This window comes from Amia ocellicauda, chromosome 15, assembly GCF_036373705.1.
Source record: "Amia ocellicauda isolate fAmiCal2 chromosome 15, fAmiCal2.hap1, whole genome shotgun sequence".
Classification (NCBI taxonomy): domain Eukaryota; kingdom Metazoa; phylum Chordata; class Actinopteri; order Amiiformes; family Amiidae; genus Amia; species Amia ocellicauda.
In genome coordinates, this window is record NC_089864.1 from 25,421,827 (window position 1) to 25,440,897 (window position 19,071).

At 38.7% G+C, this 19,071-nt stretch overlaps 1 protein-coding gene across 1 annotated transcript in view; it reads left to right on the forward strand.

The window, feature by feature from the left end:
• Positions 1-16,824, forward strand: part of ccnd2a (cyclin D2, a) — a 30,323-nt gene extending 13,499 nt beyond the window's left edge. Inside the window, exons 4-5 of the mRNA XM_066724447.1 lie at positions 5,305-5,453; positions 11,790-16,824. Of these exons, the coding sequence (XP_066580544.1) occupies positions 5,305-5,453; positions 11,790-11,951 (311 nt within the window). The 3' untranslated portion in view covers positions 11,952-16,824. The remainder of the gene's footprint in view (positions 1-5,304; positions 5,454-11,789) is intronic.
• The last annotated feature ends 2,247 nt before the right edge of the window (positions 16,825-19,071 follow it).

Here is a 19,071-nt window from a genome sequence, read left to right on the forward strand (position 1 = left end):
AGGATCTAAAGCAGTAGGAATTACTTCCAGAAAATAAACATGGGTATGGTAGCTACCTTTTTTAGGTCCCTTAGGGTAAAAGTTATTCGCCTTAACAATCAGGGCGAGTCACGTCATAAAAGGGTTTGCCAATATCGTTTTAGCAACAAGATCAGCTTTTCTGGGCAGACAGTACATCCATGCAAAAATAAGTGAAAGGAAGTCAAGTCTCAGAGTCCTCTGCCCACCTGTTGGTGGTCTCTTGGGCAGGGATTAAATCAAAAGTTTGACCCGCTCGCTAATAGAAAACTACAGAACTGTACTCAGTTGCGGCTTCATTTTCAGTAAGATTACACTTTCTTCTAATCAGAAATGTAACCGCTTGTAGTTTGCTATTAGCGAGTGGGTCAAAGTTTTGATTTAATCAAGCCCTTGGTCTTGAAATTCTGTCAGCATCAGTCATATGGCAGCCTCCCATGTAACAGTCTGCACACCTATGTTGCACACTGTGATGCCTCCTTGCCCCCAGACCATAGATTAATTACGCTGTGCTCACCCCTAAACCGCAGTTCAAACAAGGCCTGCATTCATGTCCAATTCTGTGGCCATCACTAATAATGCTCCAGTTTTTGTTTGGTTGTTGTTGTTGTTTGTGTTTTTTTAATCTAGTCATGGTTGAGCATTATTTAGGCCGTGTGGAGATATTTTGGAGTATATTGTTTAATTATCATTAAAATGCCGATAAAAGTTGCAAAGTTTCAAAAGTACTAACTTCATAGAATAATACGATCACTTTAATCCCTTTATGAGGTCACAAATTCGAAGTGCATGAACAGTTAACCCAAAGTGTTGTTTGAGGGACAGATGTAGGCAGAAGTTTTTTGTTTTTTTTTAATATACACACAAAGCCCTGTTTCCTTTATCTGTCAGGGAAAAGGCTGAAGTAATTTTTTCCTCTATGTGTAAGGAGGCTTCTTCACCCAGTCAATAATGTTTGGATTTGTTTTCTATTTAAATGACTGGCTTGCGTGAAGACCTTTTGGCCAGGAATGTGACCCCCACTTCTCTGAAGTATGATTCAGTTGCAGCTGGTCTGGAGTCTTGTTGTTTTATTAATGTTTGTTGACAGAGTAACTTCCAGGTTAGATTAGTCAGTGCTGGCAAGAAAAAATGTAATCGCAGAATAGTCTTTTCTCTCTATCCTTCCATTGATCTTCAAGGAAACTTTAGCATAATATCAGTATAATTATTTGGCCTGCTTTCTGAATGCAAAAGTCATTTTCAGTTTTGAGTGTAAAGCTGATGCAACTTCCTCACTACACAATGTGATACATTTGATAGTTTCAATGGGAATAACCTTACTTTGGTATAGTATAGCTGTCCTATTTGGATGAAGATGCTATGATTACTCCCCTGTGTTTGGTGACTCATATTATCAGTCAATAGCCTAAAAAAAAATACTTCAGCTTAATAGTTCAGCTTCAGCGTATATTAACTCTACTGCCCTGTTTGTCCACTTCTGAAAATGCCTGTTTGATCCCACACAGAAACTTGTGATGCCACTTTATTATACCATTAATTTATTTTAACTGCACTATCGTGCCTCAGAAATAGGATTTATGTTTTAAAGATGAAAATAAATTTCAATGTTTGTGTTAAAAGCATGTTGACTGGAATACTGTGTATCCATACAGAATCTACATCAGTAGTCTTGGCAGATAGGTTGTCTCCAGTCCCCATGTGAATTCTCTATTACGTTGAGGTGATGCTTTCTGTCAAAGAATCAAAAATGCCATAATCCATAGATTACATTTATTTTCCATTGTCGTTTTGATCATATCTTCTTAACTTTTATTATAATTAATTCAGTCATATTCATTATATTTATTTCATTAATTTAAATGCAAATTTGAAGCATGAAAAAGGTTTTCTTTTTAATTATTTCTTGTTTTATTTGGTGAAACAACACTGGGCCACTGATCATGCAGACAGTCTTTAAGAAAGAGCAAATACCACAACAACAGCATTCTAAACCTAAAATACAGTCTTAAACTGCATTTGTAAATGGCCTTCAGTCCAAGTTATTCATCAGATGGGATGTTTGTACTGAACAGCCTTCATCCGTCATCAGAATCCAATTCCTCCGAAGGGTGTTGGTTTTTATTAATATACTTTGTGTTTTAAGAACACGAGCACAGAACATGAGGATTATTAGTAGCAAAATAAGAAACCAGATTAGCATCGAACTATGTTATGAATGACCTCTGTATTTTATCTGTGTCTTTTTTCCTGCCACAATTATATACATACACGCATAATTCCTGAGCAATACAGGATTCCTGCCTTCTGTTTCAAATATTTTTTTACTTAGTTTCCCTTTGGCTCCTAATGTCTTGAAATAGGAACTTGGATTGACTTTATTTATGCAATTTAGGATTTAATCCATTTCAGTCATATCTCCTATGACCTGTCTTGGGTGGGAACACGTCAATTCATCACCGTGATAATTGGTCCCCGCAACAGTTCATCCCTATAACAATTCATCCCCGATGACAATTCGCCCCCATCATTATACGCTCTCCACTTGAGCATTTGTAACCTTGAGTGCATTCACTTATTGTAGAGCCATAGAACACACATATGTGTATATATAGTAGGCAGGCTATATGAATATATATAAATACACACACACACAAACTATTTTGTATTATTTATTATAATGTATGTTTTTAATTGATGTATTAATTTGAGACTATAACCCCAATAATTACGTTTTATACAATTAGTCACAACAGCTGGAAGCGACGGCTGCAGGCTACGTAAAATAGGTTTCATATTTAAGTTGTATATCAGTTGGCGCGGTGGTAAGGGAACTGCTCTTTGAGCCTGGTGATGCAGGTTTGATTCCTGATCAGTACTGCGGACAGCCAGCAGCCTCCCACAACTCAGGAGTTACAGCTCATGTTTGTATCAGTTAATATGGAGATGAGGCTGCTGTCTCGCTCACTAAATTCTTCACACACACTCTCTATTTATAGCAATTGGGTGAAAAGTGAATCCAGCTAGGTAGTTAACTTTCCAGTGTGTTCAATGAGAAAATGCCCAGACCAGTTGATTCACAGTTGATTCAGTTGACTCTCAGACATAATTACTTTAAAGCATATACACATACACACACAGATACAGTGAATTACATGGTACTGCTGCTTTTCTATCTTTTATTTTTCCAAGCTGCTCAGGCTTGTCTTTAATAAATACTTCCCTGGCTGAATCCCAGCTCCTGACACAGAGGTGTATAATAAGTTCATTTATTTGTCAACACAGGCTCACAAGAAGAGAAAATCGCCTGGTACTGAATGTTAAAAAGGCCGTGAAGGACTGCTTCCATGGCTATCAAAGGGTACCTCTTTGGGAACTTTATTAATAATAAAAAAAATGAAAAAAGGAAAGAAATCCCTTTTAGAATCATCACACACAGTTTGCTTTGTAATTGAATATAGCTATATCTTAATCTGTGGGCTTTTTATTCCTGCGTCTTGTACTCAACCCATTAGGTGGCCCAGCAACTGTGAGTGGCTTCTTTTCTACACCGAAACAAAAAAACAACAAAAAAAAACGTTACCTTCCTCTAACAGGCTTCTGGAGACGAAGGGGAAAATCATGTGCAGCGAATAGGGACCTCCTCCTCCTCCTCGTCTTTTGTGAGGCTGTCGGGTTCATTCCATATCAGCAAAAGGGTCACGGCCACGATTCTCAATTGCGCGAGATGAGGTGATGACTCCAGACAATGGTGCCACACTCTCCTGACCACGACACTTGCCTTGCCAGTTGCGGCACTTAATTAATATGCTAAAAATAGGAGGCCACTAATACAAATCACTGCCTGTTGTTGCAACAAAGGCCAGGCATGTGTGCCATTGAGAGGCCAAAGCCGTGGGGGCTTGTTACGGAGGAGAAGCTAGAGCAATACGAGAGAAGGCTGTCAGACGTTGGGGAAAAGCCTGAGCTTTCTCTTTCTTTTTCTTTTTTTTGTTTCAGTCGCTATTCGGGATCCTGGCCCATTCGCAAGCTGTCTTATTTGCATTATGAATGACAGTGAGGGGAGCTAACAAGGTTATTGGGCTTTCAGACGCGTTCTTGTGACCACACGTGGAAAAAGGACCTACAGCAGTGGGCATTGGCAGGGGGACTGAGGCTCTTTATTCTGCCTTCCAAGATTGGGAGTTTTTCAGGGAGCACACGATTTACTTAGGAGAAGGAAGAAAAGGGGGTGGATTGGGGAGGGGGTGTTTTTCAACTCATTTACAAGCCAAGTGAACCCTCATTAGCCTCGGCTAGTCATTACCAGGCCCACTCAGCAACCTAATGAAAAAAAAACAGGATTATTTATCGCAGAGATTACCGTGCCTTATCTGAAAGGATACGTGTACCATCTTTTGTGCGAGACTACGAAAAGCAGTGCAGGCTCCAGTGTGTAGGTATTTTTATTTTCAGTGTTTTGTATTTGTTTTGTTTTTATTACAGACCCCAAGCTTATTTCACATAGAAAGCAGGGCCTCAGAACACAACTTTGAAAGCGTGTCTTGAAAACCAGATGACATGACGTGTCAGTCAAAGTTTGTGTTCATGTACTGTTAGGAATGTTGATGATTCGATCAGCACAAACATATTTGACATGACAGAAGTGCATGATGGTATTTTCCTCTCGTTTGTAAACTGTCTTATGTTTCTTGTGTGTTTTATAATTGAGCGTCGTCCAAAATATTCTTTTGAAGCTCTGTTTATGTCGGAAGTGCCATGCTTTTGTGAGGGCATGACAATAACAGGATAAGTTGCTCTCAGCTACATTCCTCTGTGAACTAAGAAGGGAGAACAAATGAGTGATGCTGAATACTTGGAGGCCTCTGTCTGGATTTTATTTGTTAGTTTGTTTATTTATAATTGGTAAAATGTACGGACATTGCATACAGATATTTTCCTTATGTATTCTCTGCCTCTCCTATTTCCTTCTTGAAAAGTCTCCTTTAATCAATTAAACATTTTTTTTTTAGACTAAAGATAAAGATGCCAACCAAAAGACAGAGATGAATATGTCAGATACTGCGAATCTAAAATTACTGGAAAACTAGTGTTTTTTCTCAGATTTGTCTTGGTTTCAAACCTTGGTTTAAGTCCAATGTGAATGCTAGTCCAAATGTACAGTTGTTTTTTAGGATGTGGACAACAGGCAGATGCTAGAGGCCTAGAAACTCACACTATCCAGACACTCACCTTCACTCTCTCAGAATTGCATTATTAATGTGTTTTGTCCTGGACTCTTCACAGATTTCAACTTTGCAATGTACCCTCCATCAATGATAGCAACTGGAAGTGTTGGTGCAGCAATCTGTGGCCTTCAGCTCGATGATGGTGAACGGTCACAGTGGGGAGACAACTTGACAGAACTACTTGCCAAAATTACCAACACAGAAGTGGTAAGCAGCACTTTTTTGTTTGGTTTTCTTCTGAGAATACTTCACTTGCTTTCTCTAAAATTATGTGCAATGGTTCTGAACTGATATTGCAGTTATGTAATGTATCATTCAGTGAAAAAAGTTGACATGCAGTGACGGGGGTGAATGATCAATGTATCCTTTAATGTTGACTGACCATTGCTAGGAAGCATTCAGGTTTTGATTATCTAGCTGTATTGTTACTGTCAACCTCTCTCTTTTTGGCATAATCTTCAAAGGGAACAAAATAAGAAACCATGAAAATAGATTTTGCCACCTCCGCCTCCTTATAAGTCACTCCTTTCCCTTCACCAGCCAGTAGAATATTTCTGATAAAGTAATGGACAGATGGCATACAAATCTTTACAAGTCTGGCTACAAGTCTAAATAAAAAGAATAGGGACGTTTACCCATCCCAACTGGACCTTTTTGAGCATTTAAAGGAACAGCGTGCATTTGCTTCTTATTAGCATCTCCAATCTCAGCCTCCTCTCATAAATGAAGGCCACTTACATACGGTTCCTATACCTCCTATATGTTGACCTGGTACTGTGTTCAGCAGAGCTAAACAAGGAGAGGTTTGGCTCAGCTGAGGCCTGTGTTTTGTAAGAGTATAGGAGTAGTGGGGGAAGGGGAACAACTCCTTTTAATTTGAAACAGAGGCTCTGACAACAGGCCTTAGTAGGTGGCATGTAAATTCCTCATACTGAATTCCCCTGGCTTGTGGTGTTCAAATGACCTGTGGACAACCATGTGATCTTGAAAAGGAATTAAAAGCCTCAGAAGTTTGAGGAAGTGGAGATTGGAGATTTCAGAGGCTTATGTTATGAGTAGGTGCTGGGAAGCCAGTGCAGCCCCCCCTCCTAGGTAAACACACACACACATGCTATAACGGTGACAGTCGTGTGGCATTGATGGTGCTTAGAGCGATGTGAAAGAAGTCTTTTTGGCAGGGAGAGGAAACGACCACAGTGTAAAAGTAAACAAGGATTTCAGCTAGTGTCAGGTTGCCTGACCTTTTGCTGCCCCCCTGTTTCCAGATGCCTTCTTAACACATCGCTGCCTAATCCGTGGGAGACGACCTAACGTGGGAAATATCACTTTGTGATTGGTGAAGATTTAGCACTGGAATCGTGAACAAATTCCACTTCAGGAATAAGTTATTGCCTTAGGATCCAAAGTCTAAAGCAAATTCCTGGATATTAACAAGCCGTGGTTGGGAGAGTATACAGGGGGTCCTTCACATAACACACATGTGAAAACCTGTGGGGTCCACAATGAGGACTGATTGTGCAGCAGTGCAACACGGAAAATACGTCCTATTCAGTTCGGGGTCCCCTATCTGAATAAAGATAGAGGTGGGAACTTTGTTTTTGAGACATATTTCTTTGCAAATGTCTACCCAGTCAGCCACACTGAAATCTCTGATTTCTCGGACATCCTCCATCTTGGAAGAGATATTAAGGCCACACATGGTGACAACTGCCCACCCCCCCCCACACACACACACACACACACAAACCCCTTGTTACAAAAGGTGACGACAGGAAAGACTCTAAGGGACAGAGGTGGTTATGGGTATGTGTGTGGACTTGGCGTGGGGGAGGGGGTTGATTAAGTGTTTAAAGAATATGGAAAGCTAGCAGGCCAGTCATGAAGTAAGTCAGCCCCTAACCCCCCTGGGGCACCATCTTAGCTTTTGTGGTGTCGAATGCCTGTGGTTTGGAAGCATGTGACAGGACTCGCTCTCGCCTGCTATCCTGTCTTATTTGTTTCAGGCGGCCGCATTTCATATGCAAGGAAGCGGCAGACAAAACAGCCTCAAAGGGAAATGGGAAGAATGAGACGGTTTCCTAGTTTGTCTATGCTTGACTTGGCAGCAGGCAGTAGGCCCATTCATCTTTTTCACTCTCAGCAGCAGCAATGCGCACGCACACACACACACACACACACAAACACACACACAGACACACACGCACACACACACACACTCACACATCCTCCACCACCACCTTCGCTCTCCCCAATCAGCGCAAGGCAAGCCCAGTGACAATGAGGGGGATGCAGCTCACAACGTGGCCTTCTTCTGGATTGCCCCGGAGTCCCATTCAGAAATAGGAGGTAGCTCTCCAGTGCCATTGAGAACAGGCCAGCTCACACAGGAAGTTGAGGCAGCATATTTTAGCTGAATGAGAAGTGGGTCTTGGAGCTTTTGTGTGTCTGAGCGTGTGTGTTTCTGTGTGTGAGAGAGAGAGAGATGGTTTTTAGTGTGCTTTTTCTTAAATTAGAATTGTACAGCCTACTTCAACTTCATCATTACAAGATCTCACCCACATTACCTCGCAGTGAGAGCCAAGCAAAATGCCAGGCAATTTGAGTCTCACCGATGGCGGAGCTTCCGTAGAGCGCATTTGAATGACTTAATTCGCTTAATTCATACAGCAGCAATGGAAATTCCCCATAGACTTGTATACAGTCCCTGCTGCTGCCTCTGGTGCAGCCATTTAAAGGTGACACAAGGGCGCATGTGAGTTTTAATATTTAACTCGGGGCACATGCAAAGACAGGTTGCGGTTCAGCAAGAAGTGTGCTGATAACTGTAGCCGATTATTGAGGTAGATGTCAAAACTAAGGCTGTTGTAATAGATTACCGGGTTCCGCTATTGTAATGTAAAATGCACTGGAATATACAGTGGCAGATTAAAAGATTACACACTTCTGTGCACTTTGCAGGCTGTACAAGTCTAGAGACTTTTTTTTTACTTTTAGACCGGCATTGATTTTTTTATTTACAAAGTAAAAGCAAAGAATTAATGTATGTGATTTCATACATTGAATCTGGTAGAGCAAAACAAACGTCGTAATCCAGAATACTGACTGTTGCTGACTGTTTTGAGTAAAAGTCATGCAGAGATAGTCGTGGCATCAAAATCATTTTATTTTCTAGAATTTTGTCCCCACTAATTCTCAGAGTTTGCGTGGCTTCATCTTTAGGGTGTGACAACAACAGAGTAAAAGGAAGTGTGTTTTTTGTGGTAGCTCAAAAAGTAGCATTAATCTTGGTGGTTCAACCTATTTGTTCTCCCAAACCCATCAAGATCTGTTAAGCACATTGACACGCACAAAAGTCCTACTAGTGAATGGACACTGGAGCTCACAATGTAAGTCTTCGAAACTCAGCTTGTGTCTAAACATGAAGAATACATTCATGTTTCCAGTAGTTACACATTGAAACTATTAACATTTCTTGATTTAAGCCTCTGGGTTTTGGCAGGGGATACAAACTGTTTCTATAAAGAGTAAGCGGAGGGAATGTCTTTTAAGAAAAAAGAGCTTGCATTCTTGTGGTAAGACACAGGCAGTTCCTTTACATGTTTTATGCTTTAGTTAATTTTCTTGGAGGAATTTATTTTTTATGACTAATGAACCACATCTTCTTGGGAAGCTTGGGACAGCTTATGAGGCTTCTTTTAATTTTGTTCGTTTCTTAAGTCACAGCCTAAAAGATAATGTGGCACCACCCATTCAGAGAAGAGTCTTCCTCCTTATACTCGAAGAACACTCAAAAATCTTGTATTATATTGATGCATTATGGGTTGAATATTGGATAGTGAAATTTTTGTGACAAATGTTTTATTGGAGCCATATTTGGTTTTAATTTGTGTTTTTCCAAAACTATATTATAGCTTTAGTATACACTTTAATAATTGATTTCCCATAAGGATATTTAGTCCCTGTGGCTGTTCATGGATAATTAATGTTGAATAATGGAAATACTTTAGAAAATGAATGTGTCATGAAAATATGCTTAGTTTCCCACTATAAACATTCAATATGAATTGAATAGGAATTACACCTCTATTCCTATTATGCATAATGGTATTGGAATTGTGTTTAAGGTAGGTTATTTTGTTCTCTTTGCTTAATGTATCTACATGGAAAAACACATATAGTAGCAAAATACAAGTTCATTCCTTCAACTCCAAGTAAAACACAATACCCACATGCCAGTTTTAGTTCATAGTTTACACAATCAGCGTAGCTTGGCCTTCATATCAAAGCAGTCATAATATGGGCTCAGACTGTGCCCCATCATGTTTTAATTAGCTGTAAATTTCAAAAGTATGCTCGCCACTCCACAAGCTGTACAAAAGCTAAACCCACTGCCTGGTTCTCCTTGATAATTCCAGACTGTATATACATGGCGGCCACAATTGCCTTGGTGCTATTGAAGGGGAGAGATCTATAATTACTCATAGAAGGCTGTAGCTCATTTTCAGTGCACCAGGTGGCGTTCATCTCCCTAATTATTGGTAGTCTTGAATTTGGACCACGAAACTAGACCCCAGTAACCTGTAACCCCCGTGGCCTCCCCTTGTTCCAGTTCTGTCTGCTAGACTGTGCTGCTTCTTTCTTTTCTTTCTTTTCTTTTTTCAACCATCCATTATGGTTCAGTAATGGCTCATTTGGGGTATAGATTCTTGGGAGAGTCTCAGTTTCTGATTCTCTCTTTGAAGCTGTAATGTGAGCGGAAACGGGCTCAGGTGGTCCCTGCAGGCTGCTGTCTTGTTAAACTCCTTTTATGTATTGTAAAAGACGTGGAGATAATTAACATAGTTTTGGTAATCCCTAGTTTTTCCTTGTCATGCTAAAAGGCCGGCGAGGAGCTCTCAGCTCCAAAAGGCTGATGTAATCCTTGGCCTGCTCCATGCTAGTGTATGGGCCTGGCACAGCCTGCTAAACTCACAGTGGTCATCCTACATGGTTCTAGTGTACCTGCCAACCTGGCTCTATAATATCAGGACTTTCTTAAGTTAATACCAGGTTTCTTAAGTTGCCAGTCAATCAGGAGAATTGGGTTTGGACGAACTTTTAGGAGTATCATTCCACCATGGGACTTTTGAGCAAAACTGTGTAATTTTACTTATATTGCTCATATGCCTCCAAATACTTAACATGTAATTCTCTCTCTCTCTCTTTATTTACTGCACATTTAAAAACATTGCTTTCTCTATCTAACATGCAATTCAAAATGTCTTTTTATAACATTATTTTAGCCTCAGCTCTCCTTAAATTGAGATACCCACATCAGTCTAACCCACTGCAACCCATATAATGCCCAAGTAGGAGTGATCATTGTTTGCTCCTATCCCCATTGTGTAACCAGGCTCTTGTCTTCCCATGATGACTCACTCTGATAGTGAATAGTGGAGGAGAAGGCTCAGTCATCTTGTACAGGCTTCAGCAGGCACCTGCTCAGGCGGGGTCCGCTTGGAATTTGGAGACGCCGTTTTCCCCAACAAAATATTAAGTGCCTAAATCTCTACCTGGCAGCTCAAGATCGTTTTAGTACTGACAGAAGTGGGAGACAGCAGTCAATAGTATTGCTTTTTTGATTATCGTTCTCCATGTCAAGATGTTTGTTCCGCCATTTTGAAATCCAGAAAACTAATCAGCAGCTGACAATTAGCTTGAACCACATGACTTTGCATAATTTGCTTCAGAATGAACCCACCTGAGCTTCTCCCACCAATGCAGCTAGGTGGTTAGGCCAGGCCTTTCCATAGTTAACTTCATTTCTTTTAATTTTCTGAATTTCACAAGGGTACCATTCAAAGGAGCTTAGTTTCCATGTTGGGCTTTCCTGAAATGTGCTCCTACAGTGTTGTTATCAAGAGTATACTTAGTTTCTGCGACAAATATCTCTCCTTGGCTGAATGTTGCTTGAAGACTTTAGTGTTTTGTTTTATTTGTTTTTGTCACAAGTCAGTACTTGCTACATTCTTTCAATTTTTCTCTTTCCCAAGGTTATTAAGAGCCAAGAGAGAGTGAACTTTGGATTTCTTTTTTCCGAGAAATGTTTTTCTGTGCATTTTCGCTTGAATTCTACATGTTCATCTCTGTTTCTCTGGCAGGAAAGAAAAGCATTCAAACCTTTGAATTGGTGTCACAGATATCCCTTTTAGAAGGCAGTCTTAGTTACTTACAATTAGGCTTGCTTCATTTTAACTTTGTAAACATTCACCTTCAAAAGCTTATTGTTTTACTGGAGTTGATGTTAGTCTGGTCTTCTATATTAAATAAAATAACTTTCTAATAATTAGGTGTTTATGTTTGACTTCTGAATTCAGTCGTGACAATTCTAAAATCTCTGCATATTTACATCATTTTATGTATTGGAATCAGGAGAGAGAGATGTGTTTGGAGTCTTCCATTTACATTTTTTTTAAACCCAACAACATTACACATTTCAAGGCAAATCAGTTGTTTCTGTAACTGCATATTTCAAAGTCTCTCTTGTTTATTTTTCTGTTCCAGGACTGCCTGAAGGCTTGTCAGGAGCAAATCGAAACGGTACTTGTGAGCAACCTAAGGCAGGTTCGCCAGCAGCAACAGCAAGAGCAGGGAGGACCTGGAAAAGCTGTGGATGAGGTGGACCAGGCAAGCACACCCACAGATGTTCGAGACATCAACCTGTGAGCCCTACTGCTTGGAAACTGCTGGAGGACCAAGCTGGAAAAATAAATAAAAACAAAAACTTAAAAAAAAAACAGCAATGAAAAAACAACACAAACCAATGCCCTACAACAAAAGTGTGCTTGCTCCTCTTTTTAGAAAGGCCTTATTTTATACTGTACTTAAAAATAAGAATAAAAAGGGCTCCCATATATAGATCACAATCAAAGCTATTTTAGATATGAAAATAAAAACTTTTTAAAAAATAACAAAAAATAATAAAAAACAAGGAAAAAAAAGATCAATTATGCATCTTATGTTTTACAGAAGGGAAACCTACGATTAAATATTTTGCATATTCACTGTTTTTAATTGTATATCCATAATAAAGATATATTTAAAAAAAAAAAAACATAAAAAATTAAAAGCTTACAAAAGCTTATAAAAAATTAGCTGAAGAAATATAAGTCTACATATGTGGGATCAATATAGGGGCTACATTTTTGTTTAGTTTTTTTTGTGCCGCAAGCATACTGTTATCATACACATGTGTGTTTCCATTTGATGTAAATGGAGTGTTCAACACATATTTCCTCTGTGTGTCTAAGATATCTAGGCTGGACTGTTTGTGTGTTTGTGTGCGTGCGTGAGTGTGTGCGTGAGTGAGTACATGACGGAGCAGTTTTTCAGCTTAGGTTAATTGCAAAGCAATAGTCTTCAGAAAAAGTTGGGGACGGTCCCAGACAGACAGAAAGGCTCCTTAATGGCGGAACCATTTTTCAGAGCAGAACAACTTGGATCTAATACAGAATGTTGAATCTATTATTATTATTATTATTATTATTATTATTATTATTATTATTATTATTATTATTATTATTTTATTTTTTGTGTTAAGCAACTACTTCTGTCACAGTGAATGCTTCGTCAAAAATCTTAACTCCAATAAGCTTTGTTTTTTTGTCTGTTTTTTTGTGTCAGGAAATAGCTGCTTCAGAGTGTATGTATGCGCGTGTGCGTGTTAGGTAAGGCAGAGGAGAGGAGGTGGGAGGGCTTGGCTGGCGGAGAGTTGGTTGCTTCTACTGCCTGCTTTTTAGGGCACCTGTGTTATTGTGTTCCACTCACATACTTCTCTTTCGAAAATGTCTAAGCAGCCACTCGTGGCGGTGCCTTAGTTTTTGAGGGGGCTGAGCCCACTCACTCCACAGTGAGCTAGGTAGATATGTCAATGTTGCTATTTGAATAAAAGAGGGAGGGGAAGAGTAAGGGGGTGCCTGCAGTCTTCAAAGAAAGAGGAATGGCACCTAATGTCCTAACGTCCTAACGTCCTGGCCACTGCCAGGGGTAGAGCAAGTGGCTTGTACTATCAAGGGAGTACTGTATAATGGAGAAAATATGTTTCACTGCCAAGTCGCCAATCAAGGTGACCGTTTTGTTTTATTTTGTTCTGTTTTGTTTTGTTGTCAGTTGGGCTTGGCTTAAAATGGACAACGGTGCCCAAAGCAATAGAATCTCAATAGAATTAGACAGAGGTTAAAGATCTTAATAGCGAAAGCTACAGAGGGATATAGTTATTTAAGATAAGTTGTGGAATTGTGGTAGTGTCCCACATCGGTTCATGTCACTGCATGCTGCTGATTGAGGGGAAAGATGTTGACAGGCAGTGGCTGGGGTAGAAGGTGGAAGTGGGGAATGGAGGCAGAAGACAGCTACAGTCCCAGGGTCTTTCCCTGCAATAAACTGATACATGTTTGTGTTGAGTGTGTCTATGTTCGATTGTTTTAAGGTTGTTGTTTTTGTTTTTGTTTTGGACCATTTTCGATCATGCACAATTGAATGGCAGTGGAAATCAAACCAGACTTTACACTGCCAAGTTTTTATGTTTGTTTGTTTGTTTGTTTTTTCTTCACAAAAGGTGCATTTTCTAAGCGTGGAACACTTTTCATTATTGCCAAGTCCACAACTTTGGTCCACATGTTGTTGTAAACTATTTCATTAGCAAAGCACTTTGAACCAAACTCCCAAGGGACGAATGGAATGGTTTTTGAAAGTCTGCTGAGGGAGATGTAGGGATGATGATGTTCTCTTTTTTGTTTTAGTTTTTTCTTTCTTTTTTTTTTGTTTATTTGTTTTGCTTGGGGTTTTTTTTGTTTTTTTTTGTTTTAGTTTTGTAGGGCTGGTTTCCCACATCAGGTGTTCCCATGGCGATAGATTGAGGTGTTTTAGTGATTTGTAACACCTGTTCTAGAAGACATTCCAACTGAAACATTCCAAAAAAAGAGAAGAGTCTGAACATTTCATGTTATTTAAAAACAAATAATAATAATTACAATATCATAAAGAGATAAACTATTACATGCCAATGCAAACAAATAAAAAGCTTCTGAAGAGGTTCGCAATTTTAATTTACTTTTCTTTTTTGTTTTAGTTTTGGGATTTTTTTTTAATCAAATAATAAAGTTTATTAATTTTACTTGAATTTTTTTGTCTGCTCCATGGTTAAGTCACTTGGATGGTGTACATAAAAAAAAAAAAGAAAAAGAAAAAAAAGGAACTTTTTGTTAGGATTTTTTTGCACATGTTCTAATACCAGCTGAATTATTATTTCACACAAAATTGTTCTTTAAAAGGTTGCGTGGCAGTATTTCTTACTCTTATTGCAAGTTCATATGTTCTGAAGTTGAGTTTTGCAAAGGAATCTGTCCAAAGTCAACTGGAGGAGTAGTTGTGACTTCGAGACAGCTCTAAAATGTTACTTATGCTTGGAACTTCACTGTTAAAAAATCAGGACAGGGCATAGATGACTACTGAGAGCTGAGCTGAACTGTCACCCTTTTGCTACTTGAAATTGACTGTGTTGGATCAATTATGTTCATAAATTGATAAAAACTACGCTCCAGAACATCTCAATTTGCACAATACAATAGGAGGAAAGTGAGATGGCACTATTCTCCTTCCCTCCCACCCCCCAGCATAAGTTGGCGTCAACTTTAAAGAAAATTAACTGTTCCATTTTGTAAGGGGGGTGGTGGGGGGTGCGCTCATAGAAAACGCTTTTGCTGGATAAAACAATTTTTGTGGGGAATCTCTATTTATTTTTCAATGCTTCTGAAAACACAATCATTCACCATCATATGCCAATCCATCTTTAATTCACAGTGTTTCTCAGCCAGATGACTAGTACTAGTGATTATAAATAAACAGTTAATTTTTAAATGGAGTTGCTGTTTGAGAAGACTAAAACATTGCCAACTTATCTGGGGTGGGCACAGCAATAAAATGCAAGGCTTTTATGTCTGTCTTTTAGGTGGCTGTAAGTCATTTAACACGTATGGAAGAAACATTAATATGTGGAAGAACTGTATGCTCCTTATATTTTTCATATGAGATATGAATCTGCTGAACATATATTTTCAACACATACAATAAATACATGGCTTACAGACTAAAGTATATGGATCATACATTTCTACCATAGGCTAAACATAGGGCCTATATGTTAGTTCTGTATGGGATGTTGCTATGAAAACAAGTGGGTGAGCAGTTTTTAATTTTTTAATTTTTATTTTGGTTTGATTTGGGGTTGGGGGTTTGGATGACAGAGGGGTTTTTGAGGGATTAGATATTCCAAAGTGAACCGTGCAAACAAGGTTGTAATAACAAGTTAAAGTATCTGTATTTTTATTGGGTTTTTTTTGTTTGTTTTGTTTTTTTTGCGCTGCTAAAAAGCTATGATTTTTTAATTCTTATACACATTAACAGTACTTAGCTGTGATGTTTCACTGAGTGTGCTGCTATTTTATAAACATTTGTATTATATAATTATTTTACTGCTTAAAAAAACAGAATACTGAAGTAGATGGTGAAAGAAGATCATGAAACAAGTGTTTGACTGGAAATGCTCTGTACAGTTTGCTCTAATAGCATGTCTTTGTTTTCTGATGTGTTTTTTTTCCTCCCCTTTCCTTTCTTTTCTTGTCACATTCTGGAAATGCGGTATATATTTACCTCAGGTTTACTGGACAAAAAAAAAGTTCCCATTCTCACAATACCTCACAACTACGCAGTTTTAAGGGAGCCTAGTACTACCGTTAATAGTGAAGCAGAAGGACAGATTGACTCATTGGTTTGTTTTCTTGCTATGAGATGCAGAGACGAAAAAAGTTTTTTACCAATGAAGAAAGGTACACGGCTCCCACCTGGACTCAAATATAGTGGAGGAAGGGAAACAGAACGAACAAACAAATCCCCCCAATGAATGGGCATTAAAATGGAAACTTTCCACATGAGACCTAGCCATTCAATGCATATCATAAATACTAACGGTGCTAAACATCAGCCTTGCAAATTTTGATTCACAAATAAAAAAATATATAATAATATCAAATAAATAGCCCTTTTTTACAGCCATAATAATAATCAATTAAGATTGATTGATGCAGGTTTGATACAGTGCTGGTTTGGTGAATCTCCATCAGAGTTTTTTTTTTTTTTTTCTTGTAGCTTTGTGAATTGTGCAGAGATAATTTCTACTTTGAATTCCCCAACAACAGCTGTAGTTCCAGGCCATTGTACTCCCTGCAGAATCCATTTAAATGATAGCTAAAGAAATGCAAGGCCGAAATTTGGCTTTGGATCAATTCACTCTCGGCTTGTGTAAATAATTGGGGAAAATCTCCATAGGGCAAAAAAGGACAAAGTTAACAGGCTACCCTGATTGCTTTATCTATGATGCTGTTATCACTGGTAAATCCTTGTCATCCCATGATGTTTCAAACTGCCAGTAAAACAATCGGGCTCAGTTTTGTTTTTCCCTCCACTATAATCATACCATGTACCTCAAGCATTGTCAGTTGCACAACCTCTGTTCAATAAACGTCTGCTTTAAAGAGTGTAATGCCATATCAATTCAATTTTATTCTTACCTTTTTTTCCTCCTCCTTTTAAGTGACAAAAAAAAAGTGAAGTGGTGTTGATGTAAATAGGGTCAGGGGAAAGTTAAGGATGCTGTAGTTATGAATTGAGTGTGGATATGTCAGAGGAAGGGGGAGTAGTGATTGAGTAACCGTTTGAGCCTGGCGGAATGAATTACCATTTCCAGAGTACACTTATTTTAAGAATTAGGCGTGGAGGTGAAACAGAGCAACCCCTAATTCTTCATTGTGTGTGGAGATTTCTCCAAATACTGGGTAATTTTCATGGTGCATAATGAAGACCCTTTTTCTTTTTAAGAATAAAAGTATTGCATAAAACAAAATCCTATGCTGCAGAGAATTAAAAGACAATTTTGTAAGGCAGATAAGACCTAAGCATTTATTTGAATGTGTATTGTATCATTTGATTGCCACAATCTTCAGAGCATTAACGTGCATTCAGTTACTTTCTGGGAATGTTATCCTTTTTAGTGTATTACATGTTACTGCAATAGAGATCAGTAGAGTCGACATTTCGTTTAAATAGTGCCAGAAATCAAGGGGGGGAGTGGCTAGCAGGATTACCTGGTATCCCAATATGCTCTGTTTCAGGCCAGTGAATCAAAAAGTGTAAAAATCCATGTGCCCAATATAAGGTCATAGATGGACTGGTAGAAAGTTAATAGGTCCATGTCAAAGATAGTTTGTGTTCAGTATTGCAAAGTTTCTATATGATTAACCAGTTCTTTATTGATCTGTTTTAAAAGATTTTTTTTAATAAGTGTTGTGAAGGATATAGGCATGATGTAAGGTCAATAAACTCACCATGATTGAAACACTTCTAATTCTTTTTGTTTTTTCCACACACCTACAGACTTTGTTCACCTTTAGTTAATAGTGAAACCCATGTTCTTGCCTTGTGGATCTTGTCAGCATTTTTAACAGACTTTCTTTGAATAAGTCTTCTGACAGAATTAACTTGATCTCATACAACTTCCAAGTCATAAAAGGAAATTCGAGAAGTGCTGAGCATTGCTAATACACACTATTGTGAACAGAATAAAGTAGCATACATGAAACACCTCTAATATTCCTTTACTGGCCAGAATACTGGGAATCACCACAGAAGCCCAGATAAACCCATCACTGGAGAAACCTCATAAGAAATGCCTTTAGTTGTATAGGTCATCTCTAAATAATCAATTTATAAAAGACTGGGAGTAGTTATTTATCAGTTAGGATAAAAGTCACTATGGTTTTTGAGGACTGGGTATTAAAAACTGTTTACCAAAACACAATTCTGCTTAATTATCAGGATTAAATGTGTCAAGGTCTTTATGAATAGATATAAAACAAATATATTAGACAGGGAACCTCCAGAACCAGGTTTGTAGACTTTCTTTAGGGCCGTATTAAAATATAGAAAAATAAAGGAATCTTTATGTTATACACCAGTAATTTGAATGTGTTTTTTCCAGACATGTTATATGATGAAGGGTGGTCCACTTAAAGCTCAGGTTTTGGTCTATTAAGTGGCTCATTTCATAAAATCTCCACTCAGATTTCAGCCTAAGGATGGGTATTTTTTTTTTTTTTTAACCCTGGAAACAGCACTAGCAAACTGTAGTCAAGAGCTCTCAGGGCATGGCACAAAACATGCTGAGCACCACAATGGTTGGTTGGGTGGAGTGGCGTACGCTAGGATATCCTGAGTTTACTGCACACCACTGATCCCTTCCCTGCTAGTTTGGTGACTTTGGAACTGTGATGTCATCTATAAGAGCTGGTGGCCTCTCCTTGGCACGCAAACACACACACAACAGCTGTTCCTGCATGTAGTCCTGGAATGCAGCGTTAGGTGCAAGGAAACTTTCACAGGTGAGTCCTGCAAATTCTTCCTCTTTTCATATTTTTCCCAGGGCTCTTTATATATCCTGTAATACAGGGGTTCCTTATATCTTGGGTGACTGTTTCTCATGCCATACAATATTCCTGGAAATGCAACAGCCCTGTTTGTGGGTGGGTGGGTGTGGGTGTGTTTATATAAACTTCCACACAATGTGGATGATATCAGATATTCCTGGTCTAACCTGGAGTTTGATGTTCCTCCAATGGATTATCACAACTGATGGTTTGCAATAGATAACATCCCGATTCTCCAAGGAGGACACATGTCACGTCTCTAGAAAGGGCAGTATGTTAGAACATGGAAGGAAACAGGGCAAAGGGCA